We start from the raw sequence: 19,602 nt of genomic DNA, 5'->3' as shown, positions 1-19,602 counted from the left end.
CTTTAGAGACTACGTATGCATGTTTATATTACTATACTAGGAGATTGCTCTTGTACTATTGCTGATAAAGTTTGTTTAATAAAAAGAGTGTCTTTTGTTTTTGTTTTTCTTTTCTTTGTTTTTCTGACCCTTTCATTCCAGGTTAGCCAATGGATGTCCAGAGGTCTGGTTTAAGCAGATCCTTGGCAGCAGTAGGTGAACTTTGGACAGGTTACACTTAAGATGGAAGGGCAAAAATGCATTGGCATGCTGTATTCTTGGAAGAGTTAAGGAGTATTTAAACATGGGTCATGAGGCTTACTCAGTCTGGAGTGGTTGAGCATGATTGGGAATGGGGTGTGGAGATTGAAAGCACGCTCCGGCTCGAAGGACCACTGAAACTGAGGGGGCAGTTTCACCCGTGAACTAGGTTCAGGCTAACGTTGCTGTCACAGTGGTGTGTCAGTCAGGACACAGGAGTCAGGTTTCGGGTTCAGAATTTTATTGAGGGATTTTCTTGGGTGGAGTATGTGTGGTATGTGGTTTCCTGGAAAGATTCAGGAAGAACAATAAATCTGAATTGATGTATCATATCATGAATGTGCAATACATAATACCACATGATAATGCAATTCTAGCATTTATAAAAGATACATTTATTGTCTGTGCACAATACGTACAAGCGGGCATTCGAGCAATATTGCAAAGTACGTTGCACTGGGATAGCTATAGATTGTATCCAGTTACCGACATACAGACTCTAACTGCGTTAATCGTTATGGCAATGAAGTCAATTCAATTCAGTTTATTTATATAGCGCATTTTACAACATGAGTTTACATTGGTATTTCAGGCCTGATACCCCCTCAGAGCAAGCCAAAGGTGACAGTGGCAAGGAAAAACTCCCTGAGTAGTAGGAAGAAACCTTGAGCAGAACCCAGGTCAGAGGGGGAGCCCATCTGCTTCTGGCTGGCACTGGATGGACAAATAAGAGTAGGAAAGAATTTCCTTATAAGTTTTTAAGTATTTAAGAATGGTGAAACATATAAGTATTAAGACACAGCAATATACAGTGCGTAACACATAATGAGTCTTGTGAATCTTAAATCTTAAAAGTTATATAGTAGAATATGCATGGCATGTAGTCCTGGAGGGTCCAGTTCTTGGTACATGGAGGGCTCCACAGAAATGACAGCGAGGAAGCTGGGGGTCCTGAAGTGGTGCTTGAGTTACAGCTCCAGGCAGGACCCCGGAGCCAGGTGGGGAAAACGAAATTGAGGAGTAGGGAAAAAGATGCCAGTGTGCAACAAGGAAAAAACCCCGGCAGACTAACATTATGGCAGCATACCTAGGGGACGGGAGGCAAGGGACCGGCGTAATCATGAGGGTGACCCTAAGGCAGTCAACACCAGATCACGGCACAGAGTCCATGCCATGATAAAGCAACAGCAATGACCACTTAGTCCACCACAGACTCTATGATCCATGCCAGCACCAGTCCTTGTCCCTCAGCTGAAGGATTTACTGTATAGATATGTTTTGAGCCTAGACTTAAAGGTGGAGAGAGAGTCTGCTCCCCGAACCTCGATGGATAAACTGTTTCACAGAAGAGAGGCTCGATACGAAAAGGCTGTACTGCCTGTAGTAGTTTTGCCCACTCTTGGAACAATGAGAAGCCCAGCATTTTGGGAACGAATGGCTCTTTGTGGAAGGCATGGGTGAAGAAGGTCCGTAAGATAGGGAGGGGCAAACCCATTTAAAGCCTTAAATGTCAGTAAGAGTATTTTAAAATCAATCCGGTATTTAATGAGTAGCCCATCGAGAGAAGCTAGAACTGGGGTAATGTGCTCAAAGCGTTTAGTTCTAGTTAAGATACGTGCAGCTGCATTTTGTACCAGCTGAAGGGGTTTTAGTGAGACATTTGCACATCCTGATAAGAGGGCATTACAGTAGTCTAATCTGGATGTTACAAAGGCGTGGATTAGCTTTTCAATATCATTAATTGATACAATTTTCCTGATTTTGGCTATATTTCTCAAATGAAAGAAGGTTGTCCTAGAGGTGTTAGTTATATGTGTTTCAAAAGAGAGCTCAGGATCCATAACAACACCAAGGTCTGATGGTTGCACTTGAGGCAAGGGAGACACCATTAAGGTCTAGTGTAAAATGAGTGAATTTACTCCTGATTGAAGCTTGGCCAACAACCAAAATTTCCATTTTGTCTGGGTTAAGGAGGAGAAAATTTCAGGCCATCCAGTTCTTTACATCTGTTAGGCAGGCCTCCATGTTTGATATATTCATAGGGACATCAGGTTTGACTGATATGTATCACAGGAGAGTAGCAGATCGTTGAGCACTTTCAGAAGAGCGGTTTCCGTACTATGATGAGGTCTAAACCCAGACTAAAAGACTTCCAGAATGTTGTTAGAGTGTAAAAATGCACAGAGTTGCTTTGATGCTGCTTTTTCCAGGATTTTTGAGAGGAATGGGCCTCTAGTTTGACAGGTCATTGGGATCTAGAGTGGGCTTCTTCAGAAAAGGCTTGATAACTGCTACTTTGAAGGACTGAGGTACGTGTCCAGAAGTAAGGGAGGCATTGATAAGATTTAATAACGGTGTGCTAATTGCAGGTAGTAGCTGTTTTAGGAGGCTGGTTGGTATGGGGTTTAGTTAGCTGGTAAGAGTTTTTAGATGAATTGACAAAAGAAAAAAAGTCGCTAAATTCAATGGGTGTAAAAGAGTCAAGGCACGAGACAGGCCTAATAGACATACCTACGTTGTCTGGGATGGGACTGGCCAGGCAGGAGGCAGAAGTCAATGAAAATTTTTGTATTGTATTTCTTATCTTTATGATTTTGCTATCAAAGAAGTTCATGACGTCATCACTACTATAAATTGCTGGCATGTTAGGGTTAACTAATGTAGGACTCTTAATTAATCTGGCGATAGTGCTAAACAGATACCTAGGATTTTCCTTATTTTTCTCTATAAGGATAGAGAAATATTTGGATCTGGCAGCTATGAGGGCATGCTTATAGGCTAGGAGACTTTCCTTCCACGCCAGGAAAAAAACTTGTAATATGGTGGCGCGCCACTTTATTTCACATTTTCGTGTAGCTTTTTTGAGAGCATGGGTATGGTCATTGTACCAATGTGGTTAATGTCTGCTCCATATGTGAGGACCAAATCTAGAGTATGGTTACAGTAATGTGTGGGTTTATCCACAGCTTGATAGAGCCCAATAGAAAAATGCTGTTCTGAACGAGTCATATTCATTATCCATACGCACATTAAAATCGCCTACTATCACTGCCTTTTCTGTATTGACAACCAGGTCTGATAAAAAGTTGGCAAATTTGGATAAGAAAACACTATAAGGGCCAGGTGGCCTGTAAACTATTACAAGGGTAAATAGCTGAAATGCAGTCTTGTCAAGATGTGCAAAGCTAAGTACTAGCAGTTCAGACAAATTAAAGTTATAGCCAGGTTTAAAAGTGGCACAGAGTTTGGAGCTGTGTATAGCAGCAACACCGCCACCTCTGCCAGTAGGTTGAGGGACCTGGTGATTACTGCAACTGGGAGGAGTTGATTCATTAAGAGCAATAAAGTCATTAGGTTTAAGCCAAGTTTCAGTCAGGCATAAGATATCAAATTGGTGATCAGTAATCAATTTGTTTACTAATGTAGCTTTAGGTTGTAATGACCTAATATATATTAACCCAATCTTAAGGACCATTTCTCTGCAAATACTACTTTCAGGTTTGTCAAATTTAATTTTTATCAGATTATCAGCACAAACGCCCCTACTAGATGTTTTTAAGAAGTTTGGGACGGAGAGTCAGGGAACAGACACTGTCTCTATAGGACTGAGTTTAAGTGGTGGTTCACGGGGAAAAGGCAGACATCTGTGAAGGACAGAAAGGCCCTGTTCTCACGTGGCATTAACATGCTTCTTAACACCACTACAACTACTAACACTAGTATGCACTGACGTCACTTTCCCGCCGGAAGGGAGGTTATGCATGTGATGTCATAATAGGCGGACTCACCGCGGGTTACACCCACTGAGTGGCAGCGTAAGCGTTCAGCTTGAATGCCGCGAAAACACACACAAAAAAAACACATTTAAAACGGGAAAGAGCTGTTGTGCGATTGACTGTACAAATAGATTCAACAGGTCGGAGCTATCTTTTTAAAGACTACCGAAAGCTAAAGAAAAGAGAAGCAAATGGATCGCTGCAAATCGCAGAAACAACTGGAATCCAGGCAACGAAACGTGTAGCTTACAGTTTTCCAAATAAAAGTTGTAATAAAATAAAAATACTTGTGCAAACCTGTCCACATACAACCAGAATATCCATGGGTGCTTTAATTTCGCCAACAAATCCCGCCCTGAAGTACGACCAAGCGTCAAGGCTTTTGCGGACATTCTAAAATGCTTAACGTGAAACGGCTTTTAACGTGTCTTAATGTTCCAAAACAGCGATCAATGATCACCAAATTTCTCTTGGACATCTCTTGTCATAAACACTTTCACCTGTCAAAAAAAAAAAAAATCAAAACCGAAATCCTATGAGTGTGGACGTTATTTTACATTAAGCGTTTTCCTCTCCATTGACGCCCATTATAAGGAAAAGGCTTAACGTGGCTTAATGTTCAAAATAGCCTCCAATGATCACCAAATTTGTCTGACATCTCACACATCATAAACACCATCTCCTATCAAAAAAGCAAAACTATGGCTGTGGCTGTTAGGCCGACGCTACGTTGCTTTTGTGTTAGTTGATCGCTTTTTGTAAAATCAATCTACGAAGCGTTTTCCTTATAATGGGCGTCAATGGAGAGTTTTGCATGGAGAGCAAGAGTAGGTTGTGTAGGGGGTGTGTATTATCCATTATGCTGAGCAACTTGTGCAACATCCTTCTCTCCACAGCCAACTCTAAGGGCTCCAGAGCAGTCTCCAGCACAGAGCCCGCCTTCCTTATCCTTTGTTAACAGAATGGCGAGTGCAGATATTTGTGCCTGAATTAAAAAAGTTGTGAAAATGATACTTTGCTAGAAAGTATGCATTGTTACATTTTATGTTTTAGATTTTCAGTGGTAACCTTTTAAGAAACATATGATGTTGCACCTTTGCCAGTTTAAGCACAGAACATATGACACTTGGAGTCCCGTGCTGTACATGTACGTACATTTTGGAATATCCGTGATGTCCACAACATACGTTCTACATTTTTTATAAACATGAAATCGTTTTGACCACTATTGAATACGTTCGTTCAGAATATTCGAGTCCAAAACAATGAACTGCGATCAATGACCCACACCCGGCATAACAGCATCTTCAAAAGAGCGCCTCGCCTGTTTATCCGATGCGTGGCAGGGATTCGCGCTAGGCGCAGAATTGAACCCCTTGAACGCGCCGTAGGCATGGAGGAAACGCGCTACTTGTCATTTCCTGTTGTGTTTTGTTGGGGCTGCTGTATGGTGTCGGATAGGTCTTTGTCCAAGCGAACAGAGCGGACAATGTCCTTTTCCGTTCATCAACTAACATTTACAATTGTTGTAAACAATTGTAAATGTTAGTTACAATTACAACTTACAATTTACGAGAACTACGAGTTTCAAGACATCAAGAGATTTTTTTCTGTTGACGTTGTGTTGAAAAAGAGAGCACGCGAATTCGCCGGAGCGAAGAGTTAAGTAACAGGTAACGTTAGGTCAGTAAACTAGAAATTACAATAACCTATTCCTTTTTCATACAATGCGAACTATTTGATAAAGTTCACTTCTGTTATCAAAGAGACACCCCATTCTTCATAGTTATGTGCCGATCAGAAACATAATATAACTTCATCTCATAATATCTAGTCTAGTGTATCAATGAATTCATCGCAGTTCTATTGCAATCTAACGTTGTGTGTTTGCCAACTGCAAAAAGGCATTATGAAAGTCCAGAGAAAATGGCGTTCTGTAGCGGCAGTGCAGCTGTCGTTATTGCAAATGGAAATTTTGTCACCCTTACTTGTATTGTTGCTAACGACATAACGCTGGCTAGGAGGTGCCTAAGATGGCGGCGGAGTAGTAGCGGTTTGCAGAAATGTCCTTCAATGTTTTTTTCTTGAAGTAACATCAGTAGTTTAAGATAATCGCTAGGTGATGTTAAACGCCTCCCCAGCTAAACGCAAGAGCGGAGGTTGCCTACCGGTTACTCTAACAAAACCATCTTCTTCAAAGAAAGGGAGAATGGAACAAGAAACGGCAGACAACATCGTAGCTGTGCTAAAGTTAGCCATCACGGAGCAAGGTAATAGGTAATTCATCTGAGGACCTGAAATCTTCCATCAGATTTCTCTCCGCTGACATCCAAGATCTAAAAGGTACGTTGAAACAAACAGTGGATATATTCAAGGAAGAATCCAGTCTCTCGAAAATAAAGTATTGAAGTTGTCACGATACAAAAGGAGATGGAATTTACGGCTACATGGCTTACCTGAGAAATATGGTGAGGAAGTGAGAGTGAAGGTGATCGATACATGCCAGAACGTAGGCCCTGGTTACAGAGAGAAGTTTTTCGAGGTGATTGATTCAGCTCACAGGCTTGGCAGAAAACATCCAGTCAAAGCACAGCCCCGCGGTGTCGTCATCCAGTTTACCATGAGACATTTTCGCGACATGATATGGAAAATAGCAAAGCACTCGAAGCACCTGAAGCAAAGAAACCTCCGCTTCAAGGAGGACCTTACACCGGAGGGCCGAGAGCAACGTAATCGGCTGTGACCAAAAATTCAGCAAGCTCGTCAAGAAAAGAAGATTGGTGGGGGCGAGCCTTTGTGGATAATAAGGAGATCCATTAACAGTTGCTTCTCTAATGCTCGCGTATAGTTTTACGGCGGAAGGAAAAAATTAGCTTTTTCTCAACTTGCACATCGTTTCTCGGGTTGACTTATTTTCGTTTGTTTAATTATTTTATCGTAAAAGTTTGTTTCAATTAATCCTCGAGGTTTGATAGACATTACAAAAAGAAAAGCCTTATTTCTTCACGCAAAAAGTTTTGATACAGTCTTTTGCCTTATCCAAGAGATTCACACTGTAGATGAGGATTATAATTTTTGGAAATCCCAATGGGGGGAGGCTTTATGGATGTCTCACGGTACTCAACGCTCAGCAGGAACTGTGACATTGAGGCACAAGTTCAATGGGAAGATTATTCTTACACAAATTGATCCACATGGTCATTATATCCTTATGATTGTCTCTTTTAGTAATCAGATTTTTCTATTTGGTAATGTCTATGGTTATAATAATATAAAGGAAAATAAGGATCTATTTGATACATTAAACACAAGTATTGAGCATTTTTAGGTAGATTCTCAGATATGAAAATTATTTTGGGTGGAGATTATAATACTACAGTCAATGATCAAATTGACAGATGGCCAAGCAGAGAGAATGATTGATGATTGATTTTATGAATGAAAGAAGCTTAGTTGATATCTGGTGAGTCAATAACTCAAACTCTATAGAATTCACATGGAAGAACAAACCTGATTCTTTACAATCACTGATTGATTTATGGTTAGTCTCTGAATCCATGTCTGACATCTTAGACAAGGTTGAAATTGTTCCAGCCCCTCTTAAAGACCACAAAACTATTGTGTTACAATTGAATTTATCACCAAATATTAAAAGCAAGAGAATTCCTTCATATTGGAAGCTTAATAATTCACTATGTTTAAATGAATTTCTAAATTTGGAAATTAGAAATAAAATATTTGGAAGCTGCTGATATTGAAAACTCTTATGGAACACACTGGGAACTCTTAAAATTTGAATGAAGGAAATTTATGATGAAAACTGGGGCAGATTTAAAGAAAGAGAGGAGGAAAGAGGAGAACACTTTGTTTGCTGAAATAATTGCTTTATCCTGTCTATTACCTGAAAATATGTCAGAGGATCAGAGAGCAGGACTACAGGCACTGCAAATAAAGTTAGATCAGCTGTATATCTGTAAAGCCAAAGGGGTATTTGTACGTTCTAGGATGAAGTGGTTAGAAGAAGGAGAACAAAATTCCAGCTACTTCTTTAAGATAGAAAAAAATAGGCAAAAGAAAAATAGCATAACAAAGCTGTATTCAAATGGTGCAATTATAGAAGATCCAAAAGACATTGCTAAAATATGTGAAACATTTTATGGCACTCTATATGAATCCGGTCTTTCATGGTGCTGTATTTCATTGTAATAATTTGTTCCCTGACATAGACTGGCAAAGGACATGGTTACTAACCAGAAAGCGTTTTATTACAAATAAGGTATGAGAGGTATCCCTGAAAATACTAGCTAAATGCTATCCTGTCAACTCAGACAGTTAAATATAGATTAAATATTGACCCCTTTTGTTCTTTCTGTAACAATTTGGATGAAACTATAACCCACTTATTTTGGGATTGCACCTTTAAAATGTTCTGGAATGATATTAATACATGTATAAATAGCAAACTAAATGAACAACTCAAATTAAAAAATGAATGCATTTTTTTGGGGTTTTTTAATGATGTGATTTCTGAAAAGAAATTGTATGTCATCAGTCTTATTTTGTTACTAGCAAAATTGCATGTACATTCCAGCAAATTTGCGAAACAGAAGCCCAATTTCTTGGTTTTTATGTTTTATGTTAAATCTTATCTGGATACAGTGAAGCATTGTTTGAAACCCACAGCTATTTATACTAGAAATCTGTGTTATGAGTTTAATATTTAATATATTGTTTTATAACCTTGAGCACATTGTTTTATATTATATTATTGTCTGTTGTTAAAACCTGTTGTGAAATGCATTTTGTAAATAAAGTTTGGTAAAAAAAAATAAAAAAGATAACACTGACTCAATTTTCAATAATAGCGGCAGTTTATTTTCAGCATAAAGTGATAGATGAAGAAAATTACGGTGTTTTGAGGATACTTACTATTATTGAATTAATTTGGAAACTAGTTAGCTTTTTTGTAGATGTGTTATATATATGCTAAAGGCAAATGCAACGCCATTTTGACAGGTACTTCCACAAATAACTCTATTTACAGATTTCCTTGCCAACGCCAGAAGACCATAGTACACAGGCGAAATAGGCTGCCCTGCGATTCTCTGTTTTGAGGATTGGCAAGATGGCAGCACACCCAATGACCTGCCCATTATTATGTAAACAAACATTTTCTCCTCATATGTATTATATCATAACTTTTGTAATACAGTATAGTTATTAGTCATTTGTTCAATAAAGTGATTTTTCCTTTCAGCGGTGCGTCTAGAACGTGCCCCCCTTTGAATAGCAAGGGTGTTAGGCGCTTACAAACATGTATAGTCAGATTTTAACCATGATGTTCCGCGTCTGTCAGTTAGGCCTGTAGCTCATAACAGCAGCCATGCGATTTCAGAGAGGTTTAAATGATCAGCATGATTTTAGGTTCATAAGAGCCTAGGATCATTTTTTTCACTGTGGGTTGACTTTTAGCAGGTTACAGTTCAACTGGTAAGGTGTGAAAAAGGAGTGACTTACAGTATTTAGTTTTATGGTACAGATTGCTGTGTTTACCAGGCTTTATGCTCTCAGTGATGAGTGCATTCTGTCATTGTTGAATCAATGACAGATTCTGCTGTTGTGTCACACAATGTTTTATTTGTTTTTAAATGTTAAAATAACTTATAAAAAGTTCTGTCGGGGCACTTTTGTCATTATTAATAAGTCAAAACTGAAAATGCAAGGAAATGATGTCTGGTTAAATTAAGAACAGTTGCCAGGTTTTAACTTTATGAATGATTAATTTCATAAGACAGATTGCAAGGTACCAAATATGTAGTCATTCAGAATGCAATTCAGATGCAAGTAAAATAAGCACATGCCCACACTTTGAGGGTTTGGGTTTGATTGGTTGTTGTGTTTTTTTCCTTTGTGATGTCACAGGGAGGGGGATGGACCACGCCCAGAGGGAGAAGTTATCTGAGCTGATGGAGGAGTTAACCACCTCTGGGGAGCCCCAACTGAATGTAGAAAAAATGAAGGAGATGAAGAAGCTATGCAAGTAAGAAGATGTTGCTTTAATTGTATTGGTCTGTGATTTAGTGATGCCATTAGTTGCTTTCTGTGGAAGGCTGTATGAGCTATGTATAGTGGTTATACTATGAAATGGTGAATCCCGGGGAAAGTGTTTTCACATATTACATTTAACCATTGAATGACCAATTTTAGCTAGCAGTCTTACCAATATTTACCAGGTTTTTGCATCTCTTTGTGAGAGTACTTTTTCACAAGGAATGCCATGTGAACTCAGTGCAAATCACAGTGAAATGTTGAATGATAACTGTTAGGTAAAGTGCAGGCACAAATTCAGAGAGCTGTCCGTCCACATTGAAAAACAACCTGTCTCTCTTGCACATGCTCTTCTGTGAGTAGGACGGAGACTCCGCAGCAAGACTTCAGCCTGATTGAAGTGTTTGTGAATCAACAAACACCTTTCCCCCCCTCCCCCCAGGGTGTCTAATGACTACATTGAATATGCGTATCATCTGATCATGACCCAGCTGGCGCAGGAGCACGCTGAGATACGCCTGTCAGCCCTGCAGGTGGCTGAGCAGCTCTTCTCGCGCTCCCATCTCTTCCGTGAGCTTCTGGTGTCCAGCTTGCAGGAGTTCCTGGAGCTTACTGTGGAGACAAATGCTGACAGGCCTCTCCCCCCACCCCGCGAGGTGGCCCGCAAGCTCAAGACCCTGGCCATCCGCACCATTCAGGCCTGGCAATCCATCTACGGCCAGGCCTACAAGAAGCTCGCCTTGGGGTACCACTTCCTCAAGCAGGTCAAGAAGGTAGTCTCTGCAAGCTCACCATGTTCACCTCTCCCCTGCTGGGCTTGCAGTGCGGAACCAGGACATTACATTACATTGCAGCACATTAATGGCAACATTACTTAGCCAACTTTTTTACCCCGCGCAGTGCTACTTTGCTCAGGTGGCACACTGGGATTTTGGAGCTGTGCACCTCATGAAAGCATCGCTACCCTTTATGTCACCTGAAGCACTTGCCTAGGGTTTGTCTGCAAATATTTGCTCACATTTTCCTATAGACATATCACACATTTTGAGCTGTCATTAGGTGTGTAACTTGAATGATAATTGTTAGGTAAGCTACTGAACAGCTTTCAGAAAACAAATCTAAATGTCAGTTCCCTCTAAAAAAGACAGGGATACACATGTACTTACCTGTAGTACATACTACCGTAGGTGCTAGGATTCCTCTGGCTTATCTGAGCCATTGACTTTGTTGCATGGTGGGCAGCTGAAGGAAGGTGATAGCACTTAATGGTGCATTGGAGCACTGGGGAGTATGGCAATGAAAGGGTTAATCACAGCGAGGGCTTGTGGTTTCTCCTCTGCCAGCATTGTCCATTTGCGATTCCCTTGCTTTCCTTTACCCTTATGTAGAGGGATTTACATCATGCTTGGTTAAAATGTTATATACTGTAAAACTTCCAATAAACGCTGAGGCGTTTATTTGCTTGAATTACTTAACTTTACCAGCATTTATTGGAGACTCGGTGATAATAAGAGACCTGCGTTTATTTCACCTAAAGCCCTCAGGCTTCTGCAAGTTATTGGTAGCTGAACTGACCAGGAAAATTCACCATGTTTTTTGTTTTTTTTTTTCCCCCTGTAGCCTACTTAACAAACATTATACAGCGCTCTTTGGTAGCAACTCAAACAGGAATCACTAATAAAGTAAGTTAAACATTGTCATTGCATGATGATGGAAGAGCACAGTCTGTAAGAATAGCAGTATCACTGTGAATTTAGGCTACCATGTTCCGAAAGAAAGCTTGTTTTGTTCGTGAACAGATGAACACGCATAAGGCAAATTGACTTCACTAAAACAACCACATTTAGCCTAATGTAAAAAAATTATTTGTTTATGTTCGTTTTTTAGCCACAAAAAATAAATAGGATTACTGTAAGCATTTTAACCCACTGCTCTTTCATTTTATAGTCATGAAAAATAAATATAATATTCCCTGGTGTTTATTTGAGGCAGGCATTTATTTCACTGAAAGGGTCGTGCATACCGGCGATTATAAGAGACCTGTGTTTATTGGAGACTCGGCTATTATTGGAAGTTTTGCGGTATTTACACTGTGAAGCAATGACGGCTCTGTGCTTTGTCAACCGTAGCACCCCACCCAGGAGTCAAGCTGGCAACCTTCTCATTACAAATCCATCATTGTCCCACTGTACTCTTGGCGCATTACTTTACAAACCTCCAGTGGTGCTACAACAAGCAACATTACACGCAGTAATGAGTGTCATCTCTATTTTACAGGTGGACTTCAATGACATTCAGATGCGGACACTGGCAGAAAGAAAGAGGCAGGAAGAGAAGGAGAAGAGGCTTGAGAGGTTCTATAAAGAGAAAGTGACCAAGGCTGTTCAGGAAATGGAAGGTAAGAGCTCCTGTGAGTCCTTAAGACCCCCTGATGCCTGAGTTCTCTGAACCTCTGATGCTTTGAAGTTCCAAAGCTGAGAATCCCAGATGTGTTGAACTTCTGAAGCTTTGAACCTCTGGATCTGGGTAACTTTGAAGCTTGGAAGCATGGAAACATTAAAGGCCTGAACCTCAGAGTCTGAAGCTTTAAAGCTTGGAAGCTCTGCAATGCTTTGAATCTTTAAATAACGCTGAATGGAACTACAAAAACAGAGGGCCACAAATGAACAGATAATAGAAGTCAATAATTGTATATTAATAAATATAAAAAAATAAATGTTATAAAATAAGTATTAAAATATAAAATATAAAATAAATGTTAAATATATAAAAAGTAAATAAAGATATTTAGTTTTAATACCAGATACCAAATGTCGGAGCACCTCGATTCACGTAGGCTTTTGGTATTCAGCATCGTCCAGCTTCTTGATATCTCTCTAAGAACCTTCCACTTTCATCTAACACATGGGTACCGTTCAACTACTATTAAATGCCTACTGACTATTGGGACACCCTACGGATTGTGTGTACTGCTTTTTGCGTACTATATAGTATGGCAGTATGAGTATTCGGATGCAGCCATGATATACATCAGGACCAACCAAAAGCAGGCAAAGGTAATTGTTGCTTTTGGTTGGTCCAGATGTATGTCAGGTGGTAGAGGAAAGTGTGAGGTTCTTAAAGAGATATAGAAAGTGGATGGTTCTTGAATAGATACAGAAAGTGGGATGAGATATACGGACAGTCGGATATATCAGGCTGCCGGCCTGTGCTGAATGCCAGAAGCCTGTGGGAACAGAGGCACTCTGGTTTTGGCAGTATTGGCCCGGGGAGGGGAGACGGGGCTGTGTGGACCTGCCTTGCAGCGTATTTGTGTCTCCATCAGAGGCCTCTCTGGATATCGAGCAGTGCCTGACAGAGGTGGAGAACTGCATGCGACTATTGGCACCTCACCCCGTCGACTTCAATCTGGGCGACCTGGAACCTGCATCAGCCAATCAGACGCCAGCGTCTGCATCCACAGGGCAGCATGGCAGGTCCCCTGCCCTGGAAGATGAGCAACCCTGCTGCAGCAGAGACCTGGAGGACAAGGGACCAGCGGGGATGAGGGTAGTAGAGAAGGAGGAGGATGAGGAGGAAGAGGAGTCTGAAACGGAGGAGGTTTCTGAGAAAGAGGCTTTCATCCGGAGCTCTGGTCTGATGTCACACAGATACACCCTTGAGCTGGACATCTCCACAGGTGGGCATGAACAGTGGTGCAAGCAAGGTGGCTGTACCTTTGCTTTGGCCCTTTGGGACCAGCTGGTGATCAGGTCCAGGCAGAATCCATCATGCAGTTTCTGCTCAATTTCTCTCCCTTTCAGAGCTTTTTTGGATTTAGTTCAGCATTATGCACCGGTCTGTCACTCTGGAATTAACTTATCTCATCGCTGAACACGGTGCAGTGTTAGGCAAGCACTCCATGCCTCTGTTGCTAGTGCCACACACAAAAAATCCCCTCCCAGCTGGGGCTCTGCAGAAACTGCACTGTAGTTGAGCCTCAGGGGCACAGAATGGTTACTGTCACTCTAGCGACCACCCAGTGGTTTGCTTAAGTACTGTGAGGTCAAAGAGGTGCTGAACTCAGAACACAGCTCTCACAGTAGACATGTTTGACACGAGATCAGACATATCTAAACAGTCGTTGTCGGCAGCTATTATATGTGGTGTGAAGTTGTGAAGCTACCTATTCATCAACTTTATATATATTTAGATTTTAGTGCATTCTTAAAGGATATGAATTGGACAGCAAAATTTGTATATTTAATGGTGTTCAGTTTTAGTTGTAATGTTATGCCTGTAATGTAACTTACTGTACAGATTTTGTCTGTTTTGTTCTTAGTCATATACAGTTTAACTGAAGTAATGGGCAGTAACTATGTTGGTGGACAGTTATGATTTCTGTGATCTTAAGGAAATGGCTGGTTAATCTTGAATGAGAAGAAAGTGCACAGGACATCTTGTGTGAAAAGAGAAATGGCAGTCTGGAAAGGAACCAGCAGAGCACACCAGTTTACAGAACTCTTTTCTTGCCTGGTATCCCCAGATTTGAGAGTGAAGGAAACTGAGGAGAACGAGGCTGTGGTCACCACCATGAAGGACCTGCAGCGCCTCATAAGCACCAAGCACCTACCCGCTGTCCAGTCCTGGGTGCAGGTACATGGGCTCAGTCACTGTTCATTCAGAACAGAGACACAGTTACTACAGCTATCAGCAGTACTGCTGTAGGCAGTCAGACCCATACAGTCTGATCTAGGTTCGGGTTTGCTTTACACAGAGGCTCTTGTGTAGAACCAGGCGCTGAACAGTCACTGAACTGCACCTGTAAGCTCTGCTAATGTATGGCCAGGGTCAGTCAAGTCCATAACTGGCTACACCTCTACCTACTGCTCTTTCAGAACCGGGCTCTGTCCAGTCTGTTACTAGCTACACCTGCATCTGCTGCTCTTTCAAAACCAAGCTCAGTAAGGTTTGTTCCTAGCTACATCTGGACTCAACTGCTCCTTCAGAACCGGGGTCTATCAGGTCCATTCCTAAGTACATCTGAACCTACTGCTCTTTCAGAGCTGGGCTGAATAGGACAGTGTCTTCATGTACCTGAGGGGACAAGTATGGCGGTGTCATGTCTTTTTATGTACCTAAGAGGACAGGTGTGGCAGTATCATGTCTCCTCAGGTGTTCACCAAGGCCGGTGGGAATGAGGCACTGCTGAGAGGCGCGCTAGACCTGAAGACCGCCCTGGAGGGGGCGCTGCAGAGACATGACGAGCTGCACATCGACTACAAGAGGGGAGAGCGGCAAGTCGTGAGTGCATTTACGAACACAGGGTCAGGGTCTCAGCCACAGAGCTCTACTCCAGGGGTGACATACACATGCTTGAGTAAAATGCAGTGTGACATAGTGGTAAGGAGCAGGGCTGGTAACAAAATGGTTGCCGGTTTGATACCCTGCTGGGGCACTGCTGTTGTACCGTTGGGCAAGATGCTTAACCCACAACTACCTTTGTTGCTGTAATTGGCATTTTGCAGACACTCTTATCCAGAGGGATGTACATAGGTTACTCTTTTTTACAAGGTTATCCATTTATACAGCTGGATATTTACTGAGGCAACTGTGGGTTAGGTACCTTGCCTAAGTGTAAATTGCTGGATAAGAATTCAGTTCATTCATTCAATTCATTTTTATTTGTATAGCGCTTTTTACAACACAAGTTGTCACAAAGCAGCTTTACATTGTTCCCAGGCCTGAGACCCCTTGAGAGCAAGCCTAAGGCAACAGTGGCAAGGAAAAACTCCCTATCAGGAAGAAACCTTGAGCAGAACCGGGCTCATAGGGGGGGCCCATCTGCTTCTGGCCGGCACTGGGCAGATAGAGTTAGAGACAAATTATGCAGTGTACTTTTAAGACATTTACGATTGACAGACAATAGTAGTTAACAGTAGAGTGATTATAAGAATGTCTCCTAGGATGTCCGGGCCTTGGAACGCAGTTGGCTTTGATGGGCAGGGCAGCGAGGTAGCAGGACTGGAAAACGGGATGAGATGCTTGGGCTACAGCTCTGGACAGGAGGCCGGAGCAGGGATAGGAAGCAAACAGAAAACAGTGGTTAGTGGATGATAAGAATGGCAGGGATGTAGAACAGAGAGGCAGGAGAGGAGGGGCAGAGAAAAAGGTGTGCAACAAGGACAGACCCCGGCAGGCTAACATTATGGCAGCATACCTAGAGGACGGGAGGCAAGGGACCGGCATAGTCATGAGGGCGACCCTAAGACAGTCAACACCAGATCACGGCACAGGGTCCATGAAAGCAATGACCACTTAGTCCACCAGAGACTCTGTGATCCACGCCAGCACCAGGCCATGTCTCAGCTGAAGGATTTACTATATAGATATGTTTTGAGCCTAGACTTAAAGGTGGAGAGAGAGTCTGTTCCCCGAATCTCAGAGGGTAAACTGTTTCACAGGAGAGGGGCTTAATAGGAAAAGGCTCTACCGCCTACAGTAGTTTTGCCCACTCTTGGAATGGTGAGAAGCCCGGCATTTTGGGAGCGAAGGGCTCTCTGCGGAAGATATGAATGAAGAAGGTCCTTAAGATAGGGGGGGGGCAAGCCCATTTAAAGCCTTAAATGTGAGTAAGAGTACTTTTAAAAATGATCCGGTATTTAATAGGTAGCCAATAGAGTGAAGCCAGAACTGGGGTGATGTGCTCAAAGCGTTTAGTTTTAGTTAAGATTTGAGCAGCTGCATTTTGCACCAGCTGAAGGGGTTTTGATGAGACGTTTGCACATCCTGACAAGAGGGCATTACAGTAGTCTAATCTGGATGTTACAAAGGCGTGGATTAGTTTTTCAGCGTCGTTAATTGATACGATTTTCCTGATTTTAGCAATATTTCTCAGATGGAAGAAGGCAGTCCTAGAGGTGTTAGTTATGTGAGTTTCAAAGGAGAGCTCGGGATCAATAGCAACACCAAGGTCTTTGATGGCTGCACTCGGGGCAAGGGAGACACCATCAAGGTCCAGTGTAAAATGAGTGAGTTTGCTCCTGATTGAATTTTGGCCTATGACCAATATTTCGGTTTTGTCCGGGTTAAGGAGGACAAAGTTTCGGGCCATTCAATTCTTTACATCTGTTAGGCAGGCTTCCATGTTTGAAATATTCAGAGGGACATCGGGTTTGACTGATATGTATAACTGAGTGTCATCCACGTAAAAGTGGAAATTAATGTCATGTTTATGGATGATATCGCCAAGAGGCAACATGTATAACGAGAAGAGCAGAGGTCTAACCACAGATCCTTGAGGTATACCATATCTTACTCTGGAACGAGTGGAGGATTCGTTGTTGATGGAGACAAACTGATATCGTTCTGATAGATAAGACCTAAACCAAGATAGGGCCTGTCCACTTATGCCAACCAGGTTTTCGAGGCGGTCAAGGAGGATACAATGATCGATGGTATCAAAGGCTGCACTTAGGTCTAGCAGCACAAGAAGAGAGATACAGCCATCGTCACAGGAGAGTAGAAGGTCGTTGAGCACTTTCAGGAGAGCGGTTTCCGTACTGTGGTGAAGTTTAAATCCGGACTGGAAAACTTCCAAAATGTTGTTAGAGTGTAAAAAGGCACAGAGTTGCTTTGATACTGCTTTTTCCAGAATTTTTGAGAGGAATGGAAGGTTCGAGATGGGCCTATAGTTTGACAGGTCATTGGGATCAAGATTAGGCTTTTTCAGAATAGGCTTCATAACTGCTACTTTGAAGGGCTGCCGTACGTGTCCAGACATAAGAGAGGCATTGATAAGATTTAATAGCGGTGTGCCAATTGCAGGCAGTAGCTGTTTTAGGAAGCCAGTTGGTATGGGGTCAAGTTGGCTGGTAGAGTTATTACATGAATTGATAAGAGAAGAAAAGTCGCTAAATTCAATGGGTATAAAAGAGTCAAAGCGCAAGGTGGGCCTAATAGACATGCCTACATAATCTGGAACGGGACTGGCCAGGCAGGAACCAGAAGTTGATGAGAATTTTTGTATTGTGTCTCTTATCTTTAAGATTTTACTATCAAAGAAGTTCATGAAGTCATTGCTACTATAAATTGCTGGTATGGTAGGGTTAACTGATGCAGGACTCTTGGTTAATCTGGCGATAGTGCTAAACAGGTACCTAGGATTGTCCTTGTTTCTCTCAATAAGGGTAGAGAAATATTTGGATCTTGTAGCTGTGAGGGCATGCTTGTAAGTTAGGAGGCTTTCCTTCCACGCCAGGAGAAAAACCTGTAATTTGGTGGAGCGCCATTTTCTTTCGAGTTTTTGTGTAGCTTGTTTGAGAGCACGAGTATGGTCGTTATACCAAGGTGCTAGCTTCTTGTCTGTGATTTTCTTCCTTTTGAGGGGAGCAACGGCATCTAGAGTTTTACGCTAAGTAGAGTCGATACTGTCCGCGAGTAGATTAATTTCAGTTGAGCTAGGGTTTGAACATAAACTAGAGGAGATTTCGTTGTGCAGGTAGTATGATGTAGGGAACTTGTCAATAAAGGCATTTGCTGTAAGAGAGCAAAACGTGCCCCCAAAATTTGTGCCAATTATCTATAAAACCCACGTTGTTAGAGGGGCACCATTCAGACAACCAACGATTAAGTGACGTTAATCTGCTATAGATCTCGTCACCGCGCCGCATGTGCTAAATGACAATAATGTAATGTAATGCATAACATAGATGACTGCAGATATAAAGACAGCTGTCTGAATGTGCAAGCCTCTGAATATGCAGCTCTGGGTCTGCAAACTCATTCCACTACAGAATCCTTCAACTCCAGATTGGGACAGAGATCTGACTGAGCAGTGGTGTAAGTGAATTGTTCAGTGAATGGTGCTTTATTGGAGTGGCCTGTCCTGCCTGATGTCATATCGATGCCATATGTTTAGAATCAAATCATGAAACCACAGCTCTGGAGTACAATGGAGTCTGGAATGCAAGTTAATCACTACTACACCTTACCAGGAGAGGGCACCATATCCCACTGTATGTGATACTGAATAGAAGACTGGATGTTATACATTCAGTGGGGTGGCGATCGGTTTTGCCATAGTAAAAAAAAAAAAAAATTGCAGAGCAAAAAACATTGAGAAAAGGGTATAATTTGTCTGAATTAAATTTTAATTTACAAATAGTGAGCAACTGATTCAATGGTGCATTGAGGATAAATTAAAAGGTGATTTAAAAAAAGAAGACATCTGCAAATTAGGAATTAAAACCCTTCAGCATGTCCAGATGTAGTACTGGCTGGGCTGCTCACTCCAATGTACATGGAAAAGTCTGCATCTGGGAGGTGGCTGGTTTAACCGTGTTTCAGTGGATGCTGCAGGAAACATAAGCCAGAGAAGGAGCACCAGGCCTGAAACTGTCTACAGAGTTGACCAGCATGACTCTCCTTATGTCATTTAGCTCACACCTGGCATGTTGAGTCATATTTATTCCAAATAAAGATACCAAACACCCTACACTTTTCTCAATTGAAATATTAATTTCACCTCACGCATGTCCTGGTAGTGCTGAGGGTTGCC

General features: G+C 41.8%; 1 protein-coding gene across 7 annotated transcripts in view; it reads left to right on the top strand.

Moving 5' to 3' along the window:
• Positions 1–5,455: 5,455 nt before the first annotated feature.
• The window catches only part of uvssa (UV-stimulated scaffold protein A), a 38,752-nt gene continuing 24,605 nt past the window's right edge, over positions 5,456–19,602 (top strand). The window contains exons 1-8 of one of the 7 annotated variants that reach the window (XM_036550721.1): positions 5,456–5,699; positions 9,061–9,175; positions 9,939–10,056; positions 10,507–10,837; positions 12,342–12,462; positions 13,390–13,743; positions 14,590–14,699; positions 15,219–15,347. In XM_036550721.1, the coding sequence (XP_036406614.1) occupies positions 9,142–9,175; positions 9,939–10,056; positions 10,507–10,837; positions 12,342–12,462; positions 13,390–13,743; positions 14,590–14,699; positions 15,219–15,347 (1,197 nt within the window). In that variant the 5' untranslated portion in view covers positions 5,456–5,699; positions 9,061–9,141. Of the gene's footprint in view, positions 5,700–5,896; positions 6,360–9,060; positions 9,176–9,938; positions 10,057–10,427; positions 10,838–12,341; positions 12,463–13,389; positions 13,744–14,589; positions 14,700–15,218; positions 15,348–19,602 lie in introns of those variants that run through there. The other 6 variants (XM_036550723.1, XM_036550726.1, XM_036550725.1 and 3 more) reach the window with 6 other exon arrangements.

Source organism: Megalops cyprinoides, chromosome 18 (genome assembly GCF_013368585.1).
Source record: "Megalops cyprinoides isolate fMegCyp1 chromosome 18, fMegCyp1.pri, whole genome shotgun sequence".
NCBI lineage: Eukaryota > Metazoa > Chordata > Actinopteri > Elopiformes > Megalopidae > Megalops > Megalops cyprinoides.
The sequence above is the reverse complement of the archived record's forward strand: the minus strand, read 5'-3'. Positions and strand labels throughout refer to the sequence as shown.